Below are 11,907 nucleotides of genomic sequence, written 5' to 3'. Positions count from 1 at the left end.
GGATTGGGATGGGGCGGCCGGCGGGCGGTGCGGGCGCCATTAATGGCGGCCGTGTCGCGTCGTGCGTGTCGCCGAGCACCGGTGCGGCGAGGTTGAGGCGACGGGACGCGGGCACGTGGGGCGGCGCGCGCGCGGCGGGGCGGGGCAGCGACGGGCGGCGCGGCACGCGCGGGTGCAGGGCGCGTGCGGCACGGCGAGCTGCGGGTCCGGGGCGAGGGCGCGGCGACGAGCGGCGCGGCGCGGGGCGCGGTCACGCGGGGCACGCGGGGCACGCGGGCACGCAGGGCGGGCGCGTGCACGCGGCGCGGCCGGGGCAGCGCGGGCGCGGCGCCCAAGGCCGGCGCACGGCCGTGCCGTGGTCGGGAGCAGGGGAAAAACAGGAAGGAAGGGAGGAGGAAGAAAAGGGAGGGAAGGGAAAAAGAAAGAAAGGAGAAGGAGAGAAAAGGAAAAAGGGAAAAAGAAATAAAGGGAAAGGAGGAAAAGAAAAAGAGAGAGGGGGAAGGGCCGGCGCCGGTCGCGGCGGTGACCGCGGCCGGTCGGCCACGCGGGGAAGCGTGCGGCGCGAGGGGAACGGCGAGGGGAAAAGGAAACGCGTCGGCGCCAATCGCGGCCGCAGCCGCGGCCGATCGGCCACGCGCGCGCGGGATTCGCTCGTTGCGCGAGAAAAGGATTGTGCCGGCGTTATTCGCGGCGGATGAACGTGCACAGGTGGCAGGCCTCCGAGCGGCGCGGGATAAGACGGCATAGGGTTTTAGTGTCGGTTAGGAGGGTTAGGGCTAGGGTTTCGGCAACGAGTGGTTTTTAATCGGAACACTCTAGTGCGTGGTTTACTTGGGTAAATTTTCAGGGCGTTACAAAGGCAGACCCCTCCTCCCTTCCGACGACGAAGACGAGGGCCAGGTGGTGTGGAGTGCCAAACGCTTCGTGTCCAATCGAGAAGTTTTCATGATTCACGCCGGCGAGGACTGTGAAGGCTTAGAGCGGATCCAGCTAGATGACTACGACGACTACCTTGTTGATCCACTCAAGTTACTGATCTCGACGACACCCTACCTACAAACTCACCACCTCGGGGGTATCCCTCGGTAGGCGTGGCGGTAAAATACTGACAATGTTAACCTCCGCCGGAGACATCCCTCCAAGCCCACACCTTCTTCTCCAACAACATCACTGCCCCAACCCAAACTCTAACTCTAAAATCAAAACACGAGAAAGAAATAATAATTTGAGAATCCTAACCTAACCTAAGACGTACCTGTGAAATTGAGGATCTCGAACGGCGGTAACGCCGGGTGAGAACCATGCTCCCTCTTCGCTTCCCCAAGTTCGGCGAAGATAAGCATCCTCCCCCTAGCAGTTCTGTGTTGCTCGTCCCAATAGGTCTTGAGGATGGCCTCTGTCTCCATTCGCTCCGCGGACATTGCAGCGGAGATGGGGGCGTTGGTGGGGACTGGGGAGGGGAGCCGGGATGGTGTTGCAGGTAACGCGCGTTTTCAGGACACGATCCGTCGTAAAAGCGCTTCCCCGTCCGCTTCTTGGGCCATTACTTCAAGGCCCGTATGTGTTGCCAAGCACGGTGCTGTTTGGTTGAGAAATTGTATCGCAAACGTAAATGGTATGGGGTCACGGAAGGAACGGTTACCAAATAAAGGATCCCCCGTTTTGTTTGGTTCAAGCGCATATAGCCCTGTAATTGGGACCTGATAACTTGCAGAGGAAACGACATGAGCCACCGCGTGAAAGCACAATGACCCGCCCTTCCGCCGCCTCCTGCGTATGCTCTGGCTAAGGCTCCCTTCTCTCCCTCCCTCATCGTCGAGTGGCACGTAACTGCACATGCGCCGCCGCATCCTCATCGCAGCCCAGGCTCTCATCAGCATGCACTGCCCCGATCCCGCCGAAGTGCCCACGGGGCCGGCGAGGAGGTGTGGGCGATTGGTAGGCTTCGTCGTCCAGCTTGCCGCATCGCTTCCCGCCAGTGGCGCCATGCCGGCAGCACATGCCAATGGCGGTGCGAGAAGAAAGCAAGGAGCGAGGAGGTGCGGCGACGCTTCAGCAATCACGGGTCGCAACGGGATTCGATTAATCTCGTAGGTGAGGGGTATCGGTTAACGCCATATTTGCATTAGCCTGGGACTGGATTACATGGGACCTGATTACGGCGTAGCGGAACCAAACATATTTAAAGGGCTCCGATCACGCTGTGACCTAATACCGCTCCAAAATTACCGAACCAAACTCTACCACGTAGCTCAATGGAATTCGTTTGTCAGTAATGGAACCGGAAGCAAATGGAAAGAGAAGAACGAGGGATATGATGAAGTGCCCCGGTATAGAATTCGTCGATTTGATTTGCTCTTGAGCTCATCTCTTAAACTAGCACCACTTAACTCAACGTCTTCCTCTCCTTCACGTGCTGTCAGTCAGCGCCCAACCATTAGCTGCCGCCTTCAGTGGTCTGAGTGCCGCCTCTCGCACCGTGGCCGGTGGTGCAGCCAGCATCATGCCGGCGGGCGGTGGCTGGAGCCACCATTGCCATCACCACACAGCTCAGCACAGTATTTAACAAAATCGGTTAACGCTGGGATCTGATAACGTTAGAAAAACCGGAACCAAACACCACCTAAGATATGTCGAACCATAAGCTCCTTATTTCTCTTCATACCGGTTGTCAGCCTGCTCGATCTATTGGCTGCGCGACCCGCCCTCTGTGCTGCCTGGTGCCTTGTGTATGTGGGCCAGTGGGGGAGTGTGACGGTAGCTGATTCCGTTATCTTTTCTAGCTTGCTGTATGTTTGCTGTTGCAGTCTAGTACTATGTCATTTGGTTCTGAATCTGTTGGGTGCTACATATCCTAATTACTTGTGGCTACACATGTTAGGATCCGTTGCATAGTCTTTCAAGAAAAAAAAAGTGAAAGGCCACCTCACCTTGCATAGAGTTCATGGCCTGTGAGTGTACACCCAACCACAAATATTTGAAGTTTGAACCTCCAAGTAGTTGAGAATAACAGCAAAGTGCACATATACATGGTCCTATTATTTTCTATAAATTTACTACTAGACTTTTTCTTATATTAAAAATGCCGAGGTAGAAATATTACTCCTCTTGTATCCTAATTCGATATCCGAAAAAAAGTATCCCGATTTGATCCGATATTCGAGGAAATATCCGGATGTCCGAAAATAATATCCGAATCACTATCCGACTCCTCTCAGTCAGTCGGGAAATATTTGTACTATTTACATCCCTAATGACCAGAGTCCCGTAGTATTCTGATTGAGTGGTGACGAAACTTGGACTCCTGCAATGATTAGGCAGGGAAAAAACAGTTCTAGGAACCCTTCTTCGAATATTCTATCTATCTCTCGAGTGATTATTTGTGTTAGTTTCACTCAGTTTTCTGTGGCTATGGTTGCTTCACGATTCGTGCGTTAGGTACTAAAATGGGAAAGTGTTGTGTGGTTTGTTGGGCTGGTGTTTGTTTCATTTGATGGCCTGTTTATCGGACCGTGACGCATCATCATCGTCCCTGGCAGCCCTCTGGTGGTGGTCGGTGGGTGTACGCGGCCCCGCTTGTCCTCGTGAAAGGCTGTGGTGCTCCCGACATCAAGCGGCGTGGATGAAGATGGTATGGCCGGCGGCCCGGCGCTGGCGAAAGTTAGGATGGATTCTGCCCTTGTTTACCTTTGTGGCTCTATCTACCTGAAGTAGCTCAATGGTTCCCCTCTCATCCAGAATTCTCGCGGTCACCCCTGTTTGTTCTTCGGTTCATTCGTGGCGTGATTTCGTTTTGATTTCTGTCTGTGCTGTGGATTTTTTAGGTTGTAGGGTGTATATCAGTTGTGACTTCAGGTTTACTTAGTTTGGTAGCGGGACCGATCGTCTTGTGCATTTGTCGCAGTCGGGTGAGAGTGATTTTTTGCTGTTTGCGTGCAGTTGCCGCAGGCATGGTGGTGAGGAGGTAATTCGTGGCGTGCCCTGAATTTTGCCGCAGGCATGCATTTGTCGCAGGCATTCGTGGCGTGCCCTGCGGCCTCACGCGCGCTGCCGCCTCACGCCTTGCCGGGTTACGCCAAAATCAGTTGGGTCCGATTCGCTGCTGGAAGATGGAGATGGGGGAGGCGTTGGGGCCATGGCGTGGGGAGTAAAACAGGAGGCTCTCGCCATGTTTACTTGGTTGCTTCCCGAGACTAACGCTGTGGTTCCGCTTCAGCGACTATTTTTTGTGCACCTTAGTAACGGGAGTAGAACGACAGTTTTTGTTACACTGGAGGGAGTAATTTTTTTCCATTCTCCCATGCTATAGTGACTTTAGGGTGTACTTGCAAAGGCAAGATGACATGAAGATTTGGTACGTTGTTTTACATGGCTGAGGCAAGATCACGTGGGGGGAGGAATTTGAGTGATTTTTATTTTCATTATCACTCAGGTTTTCCGTTGCTGATTTTTATTCTGTTTTTGTGTTTTTTAGTGGTCGTATCAATCATTTTTTTCTTATTTGTTGTGCTGTTGAGTTGTCAGGATCCTATTGGACCAAAAAGTGAGTGATAATTCAATGAGAAATCACCTGAATGACAGGCTTCTTGGAATTTTCTATCCCTCTCTCTCGGGTGAAGGACCTTGTAAACAGTAACGTGCTTGTCCGGAAAATAAAAGGAGAAGTCGGGCCCATGAAGTTTTAATAAGGCCCTTGTGAGGCAGCCCTCTCCTTTTGCTGCCCATGGAGCCCATCTTCTCCCCCGTTCCTACGCGCGGGTAGCCCAACCAAATTGCAAAACCAGAAACCCGCCGACAGGCTGATGATAGCGGGCGGCCCATCGGATCCCCCAACCCCACCACCCCCACCCGGCCCCATCCCACCATGTGTTTTTTTTTTTATAACAACACCATGTGTCCATGTGTTTGTTGTGCTCACTTTTCCGTGCCATCCATCCGCTGGTCCACTGCAATCACGCACCCGTCGCTGCGTCACAGCGGAGCAGAACGGAAGATGCCGTCCCCGGATCCCCCCGAGAGCGAGCGGGCCCATCCCTGACAGACCTCCCGCGTTGCTGTTGATTACGGTGGGCCCTCCAATCATTATTCCGTCTGATCATCTCCTCCAGCGTCAGCCTCCGTCCCATAAATATTATTAATTTAGCCTTTAAATTTTGTCTCATAAAAAATATTCTTTTAGATTGTAGTAAAATCTATCTAACTAAAATAATATCAAATACCAAAAAATAATTGCATATAGAAGGGTATGGAGCTAATTAAATACTTAAGTAGACGCTACTTTTCAGTTCCAATGTATTTGCATCTATCGAGAATCTAGAGAATCAAATAATCAGCGATGTCTTCAATCACAATTGTTATAGTTAATTAGGATAGTATGGTTATTTTCTACCACCAATAATATGTCAGAAATTTTCTAAAGGATTAGTCTTTGCGGGATAGTACAGATGGATATTTCAAATAAATTCCGATAACATATCCTGGATATTTCAAATATTCGCGTGCAAAATGTAAGCAAACACCGCTGTAAATTTAGCCAAATACATAATACAGGAAACGGAAGATGTAAAAAAGAACGCCATGTTTTGGTTCCTTTGAACGAAAATGCCGGGGTTTTCTTAGAGAAAGGCTTGCGTTTTCCCTCTTATTCATTGCGGAAACGCGATAGCACAGAACACTTCAAGAGCGATTACGACATGTATCTAAGATCACGACCCTCTCACTATCAAAGCTTTACCGTTTGTGTTGGTCGGTGACTCGGTTGTAACAAATTATTTTTTCTTCTCAATACGATGATGTGCTACTCTTCTTTATATTCGATAGAAAACCCTTGTGTTCATGTTAATGCAACAAACTCAACAACTAAACAAATAAACAATAGATATTCTCCTCAATTAAATACGAGACAACCAAACTGTGGTTACCAATGTAGACTATATCAAAACTTTCGCTCACTAGAACTAAGCAAACATCACTTGATCAAGAAAAAGGGTAAAATTCTTGCAGCTACGCAAATACAAATCATCAGAGATCATTATTCTCTAAAAGCAGTAGCTACTAGCTACCAAAGGTTCAAAAATCTAATAAAAAAGCTATGGTCATAAAGTTTTGCAGCAAAACTGACGTGTGAACTACCAAAAACTTATATCACATAAGGTCTTCCTTTGCATAGCTTATTTTAGCTTCAGCTTCACCTATTTCGCATAAACCGATATAAATCGAGATACTGTAGTGTGAAACTATTTTATAAACTCGTGCTAAAATAAACTAGAAACCAGGTGGCTCTAAATACGTGCTAGCCCAGTGAGCCACGTTACTCCCTAAATCAAAAAATAAATAAATCACGCTTTCTATATGTTGTAAGAAGGCTCCTTTTTTTAACCTAGGAGGAGGATCTCTTTGCAATTTTTCTAACCACAAAAACTGACAAAAAGAATCCCAGCGTGATATCAGATGGCATAAACAAATCGAGAAAACCCATCCAAAAGGCACTAAAAAAAATCCTAGCCGTGCAGTGCTGCCCAATCAGGAGCAGCGCGCATCAGTGCACGGCGCCGGAGAAAATCCAAAAGACCAAAAAGCGACGAGCACGCATCGCTCGCTCGCCCAGTCACCCCTCCGTCCGACCAGCCCCGCCTCTATCGGATCCGCGCCCCCGCCACCCGCGAACCCGTCAGCGGCCGCCGGCGCCGTCGCCGCGAGGGGGAGGAGGAGGAGGAGGAGGAGGGCGGCGCGATGGACGACGGCGGGATCCAGGAGGAGCCGCCGTCGGCGCGGTTCCTGACGCCGACGCGCTCGGGGGGCACGCGCTGGGTGGACGGCAGCGAGGTCGACTCGTCCGAGTCCGCCGCGTTGTCGCTCGGCGACGAGCGGTCGGGGGAGACCGTCTCCGCCGAGGGGAGCGCCGCGGCCACGGGCCCGGCGTCGCGGGTGTCCTCTGGCACGTTCCGGCGGCGGCTCGGGAAGCGGCCCCGGCGGGTGGACTCGCTCGACGTCGAGGCCATGAACGTCCGCGGCGCGCACGGGCACAGCAGCAAGGTGCGTCCGCGGATCGAAATCCTCGGTAGCGTTCCGCTCGCGTGCCTCTGGTGCGCGAGAAACTTAAAATAATGCTAGCGTTGACCATTTCCTTGGTTAGCGCAATGAATGGTAGGATGAATGGGGGTGATTGCTTGGGTCTTGCTAGATGCTTGTTGATGAAACTTTGGAACAATTTTGGATTGGTGTTACGATTGTAGTATCGGCTCTACTTCTGTATTCAGATATCCATGGATTCCCACATCCGTGTCTGGGATATGGGAACACGTGCTTTTCAGATGCTAATATTCTAGTACAGTAGTACTCAAGAATCATGATCCCAATGGCTGAAACATCCAAGCTCCACTTTGCGCCAGGAATTGACGATGTTGAGCACCATCGCGATGGCTTTTCAAACCCTCGGCGTGGTCTACGGAGACATGGGGACAAGCCCTCTCTATGTCTTCAGTGATGTGTTCAGCAAGGTGCCCATAAAGTCGGAGGTTGAGATCTTGGGAGCACTTTCGCTGGTCATGTACACGATCGCGTTAATACCTTTTGCGAAATACGTGTTTATAGTGCTCAAAGCTAATGACAATGGCGAAGGTAGGATGAGACGTGTGCAATTTTGGTTTCAGTATATCATGACTGGCATTGGCTGGTATGCCCCTCTCCGGGTTGGTTAACGTACTGACGGTCCTCATGGTTGCAGGGGGCACTTTTGCACTTTATTCATTGATTTGCAGGTATGCAAAAGTTAGCCTGCTTCCGAATCAGCAGCGTGTGGATGAAGATATATCTAGTTTTAGGCTCAAGTTGCCAACTCCTGAACTTGAGCGTGCTATGTTTGTCAAAGACTGCCTAGAAAAGAAGCCGCTGTTCAAGAACATTCTCCTGTTCTTGGTTCTGATGGGGACTTCCATGGTGATTGGCGATGGCATTCTCACTCCGTCAATGTCAGGTGTTTCATACAGTCTGGTAGTCCTAGTTTGCTCCATTAGTAGATGTTATGTAACTGCTGTTTGCACCTGACCCTATTTTTGTTTCTGTTTTTAGTCATGTCTGCTGTCAGTGGTCTCCAGGGTCAAGTTCCAGGATTCGACACAGGTTTGATACTCCATATTCAATCCCATTCTTATATCTACAACATTTTACTTTTTTTTTTCATTGGTTTACTGACCAAACAGATCTTTTCATTTATTTGGTAAAAGGAATATGTGTGCCTTATTTTCCACCCTTTCTTCCTTTTCTTTTCTGCAGATGCTGTTGTAATTGTCTCCATCATAGTTCTTCTGCTACTCTTTAGCGTGCAGAGGTTCGGGACTGGCAAAGTTGGATTCATGTTTGCTCCTATTTTGGGACTCTGGTTTATTAATTTGAGCTCCATCGGAATATATAATATTGTTAAGTATGATATATCTGTTGTGAGAGCATTCAATCCGGCGTATATATACTTGTTTTTCCAAACAAATGGCATGAAGGCATGGTCAGCTCTTGGTGGTTGTGTCCTGTGCATCACAGGTGCCTCCTTTCTTAAGCAACAGCATTCCTCTCTTATTTTGGTGTCTTTTGAAGAAAGGGCTGATTTTGCACTTAAATATATTCTTGTCCTCAACAGTCAATATTTTTTAACTCTTGTATAACCAAGAATGCTTTTACGAGAACAAAACAATATCATGAGTGATGAAAATGCTCTTTCCTCAGCTGTACCATTTAGTTTCTAGCATCAGTGCATCCTTTAGTAGAGTTTCCATCACTTGTTCAGTGTTGCTATACCATCTTTGCCACTTATGCTGATCAAGAATGATAGTTTTTCATTGATTTGATCATTCATTAAAACCTGACATAGAAAGCTTATATAACTTTAGGAGCTGAAGCAATGTTTGCTGATTTGGGCCATTTCTCTGTCAAATCAATACAGGTTACCCCCTCCCTTTCTGTGTTTTTTACATGATATTCTGTACATTTTGTTCATTATCTGACATACTCAGTTTCACTACTCTTTCTTTCCCCTTTTTGGGTTCCAGGTTGCATTTACCGCTGTCGTATTCCCCTGTCTGCTTATTGCTTACATGGGCCAAGCTGCATTTTTGATGAAAAATCCACTTGCTGTAGAAAGAATATTTTATGATTCTGTACCAGGTAAAACTTTCAGCTGGTAATAAATGTATCAGGTTGATCTAGGTTATAATCAGTCTAAATTATTTATGTGAGATTTACTATATAAGTCTAAGCTTTGATCTGCAAAGCAGGAGTTCTATTCTGGCCAGTATTTGTGATTGCTACACTTGCTGCTATGATTGCCAGCCAAGCTATGATATCTGCAACATTCTCTTGCATAAAGCAGGCGATGGCTCTTGGCTGCTTTCCTAGGATTAAGATAATCCATACTTCCAAGAAAATCATGGGCCAGATTTACATACCTGTGATGAATTGGTTTCTTATGGTCATGTGCATCATCATTGTGGCCACTTTCAGGAGTACCAATGATATTGCCAATGCCTATGGTTAGTACTTTGATCTTCGAGAAACATACAACCGCATCCCCACTCGTGCTACTTTAAGTATTTTTTTTTGATACATTAATCCCTCCAAAACTGTCCGTTTCATGTGCTATGTTTCACTATAATCAGCTTATGACTAGGCAAACTTGCTACTATGGGTGCATTGTGCTATACAGATTTGTGGATGATGTGTAGAAATGGAGTAATGTAGGCTGTAGTTATCTATTTTTGCTGAAGAATTCTCCCATTTGCATCAATTACCTTTTTTTCTTTGAACTTTTTCAGGTATTGCTGAAGTTGGTGTCATGATGGTTAGCACTGTACTGGTGACTTTGGTGATGCTTCTTATATGGCAAACCAACTTGTTTCTTGTGCTGTGCTTTCCTATTCTTTTTGGTGCAGTGGAGTTTGCTTACTTAACTGCCGTTCTGTCAAAGATACGAGAAGGAGGGTGGTTACCGCTGGCTTTCTCCTCACTGTTTCTCTGCATAATGTACACATGGAACTATGGAAGTGTGTTGAAATACCAGAGTGAGATGCGGGGCAAGATATCCCTGGACTTCATTCTTGACCTCGGAGCCACACTTGGCACTGTAAGAGTTCCAGGCATTGGACTTGTGTACAATGAATTGGTCCAGGGGATCCCATCAATCTTTGGCCAACTGTTGGTCACGCTGCCAGCCATGCATTCCACGATCGTTTTTGTTTGCATAAAATATATCCCCGTCCCATATGTCCCACTTGAAGAAAGGTTCTTGTTCCGAAGGGTTGGCCAGAAGGACTACCACATGTTCCGCTGCGTCGCACGCTATGGTTATAAAGATGTTAGGAAGGAGGATCATGGCTTCTTTGAGCAGCTTCTGGTCGAGAGTCTTGAGAAATTTCTGAGGAGGGAAGCCCAGGAAATCGCACTTGAGACAAGCACAATGGAGGCTGAGCGTGATGACATATCTGTTGTATCTGAGGTGCCTCAGTCTCCTGCTTGTGAAGGTGATCTGCGAACTCCACTGCTTTCTGATCAGAGATCTGGTGATGACAACAGAATGGGCACCAGAGATGATAGTGCTCCTGTGCTTCCCTCCAGTTCCATGTCTGCAGAAGAAGACCCCGCATTAGAGTACGAGCTGGAAGCTCTGAGAGAAGCCATGGCATCTGGGTTCACGTATCTCTTAGCTCACGGCGATGTGAGGGCGAGGAAGGAGTCATTCTTCACGAAGAAGTTTATTATCAACTATTTCTACGCATTCCTGAGGAGGAACTGCAGGGCTGGCACTGCAACTCTGAAGGTTCCCCACTCGAACATCATGCGTGTCGGTATGACGTACATGGTTTGATGGGGGCTGCTACAATTGCGCCACAAGACTGAACCGTAAGTCTTGGATGGCATGCCGCACCAGCTTGTAGTTTAGAGATTGTACTGCAGTACTGATTGAATTCATTGCTGCCTCTTGCCATCTGCTCGGAATTTTAGTCACGGATATGGCTGTACATGTTTGATTTTCCATTCCTTTATCCCCTTGATCGGCCTGTCTTCAGTTGTTTGTATGATATCTGTGGAGACTATCTGTATGAGCAGCTATGTTTCTGCCATCATCTCTTGTGTGTATCCTAACACTCCTTTGCATTTGTTGACCCTTCAAATATTGCAGTGGGGGCAAATGCCAAATATTGGACCTGGCCTCCACATGCTACGTTGTACATAATTCTGTGTACTTTATTGTTATGTATTACTTGTGATTGTAAGAAATCCAGCATCTTACTGAAGATTTGTCGCTAAAAGATGTTCTAATGAGCATGCTGTCAATTCCCTTTGTGGATGGTCCAATCTTTGGTTACTAGGGTGAGCTACCCTAGATGGCTCCTGCTCCTTGTTAGAACCAGATCTCAAGTCTGATATGATTGCCAGTGGGCACCGCACCAACGTTAGGCCATGAACAGCTGATATGGATCTGCCTCTGTCAAGCATTATCCCTTGGCTTATCCTTTGAAGATCTCAGCCTTAAATGAGCCCTATTTTGCCATCAGAAGAATGTCCAATGATTGATGGCAGTGCCATTTCAGAAGAATGTCCAATGAGCCCTATTTTTCCTCCTGTCTTCAGTTCATGTGCGTCAGTCTGCATGCATTTGCTCTCTGTGCTGCTGTCCAAGAAGTCAACTATCTATTCCAGACAACCCTCTTGCTATGCTACCCATCTGTGTCTCATCTCATGTGCCTCTGAATCATCAGAGTGTTACAATAGGTGTAGAAAATAAAAGGTTTCCAATAAAGAACAGCTTAATTACCAAACAATTATATGGATTCGTTTAGTCATGCACCTAATCTCCATGCAATGGATACATATAAACGCAGAGGTGCAGTTGACTTCTGGGGTTTTAGGCCCTAGCAA

At 47.9% G+C, this 11,907-nt stretch overlaps 1 protein-coding gene across 1 annotated transcript; it reads left to right on the top strand.

The window, feature by feature from the left end:
• Positions 1-6,732: 6,732 nt before the first annotated feature.
• Positions 6,733-11,265, top strand: LOC112880600 (potassium transporter 23). The gene is made up of 9 exons (XM_025945310.1): positions 6,733-7,035; positions 7,392-7,620; positions 7,727-7,975; positions 8,071-8,121; positions 8,275-8,535; positions 8,883-8,935; positions 9,042-9,156; positions 9,267-9,521; positions 9,804-11,265. Exons 1-9 carry the CDS (start codon positions 6,733-6,735, stop codon positions 10,850-10,852), a joined length of 2,565 nt encoding a protein of 854 aa, XP_025801095.1. The 3' UTR covers positions 10,853-11,265.
• Positions 11,266-11,907: the final 642 nt, after the last annotated feature.

The sequence above is a fragment of the Panicum hallii genome, chromosome 2 (assembly GCF_002211085.1).
Source record: "Panicum hallii strain FIL2 chromosome 2, PHallii_v3.1, whole genome shotgun sequence".
In the NCBI taxonomy this organism is placed as follows: domain Eukaryota; kingdom Viridiplantae; phylum Streptophyta; class Magnoliopsida; order Poales; family Poaceae; genus Panicum; species Panicum hallii.
This window is presented reverse-complemented; position numbering and strand designations above follow the sequence as displayed.

Excerpts from the sequence above, each read along its gene's own strand:
- LOC112880600 (XM_025945310.1), top strand. The coding sequence starts at position 6,733 with ATGGACGACGGCGGGATCCAGGAGGAGCCGCCGTCGGCGCGGTTCCTG. Across the intron at positions 8,122-8,274 it reads AGTTCCAGGATTCGACACAG|ATGCTGTTGTAATTGTCTCC; the intron begins GTTTGATACTCC and ends TCTTTTCTGCAG. Across the intron at positions 9,157-9,266 it reads ATTTTATGATTCTGTACCAG|GAGTTCTATTCTGGCCAGTA; the intron begins GTAAAACTTTCA and ends TCTGCAAAGCAG.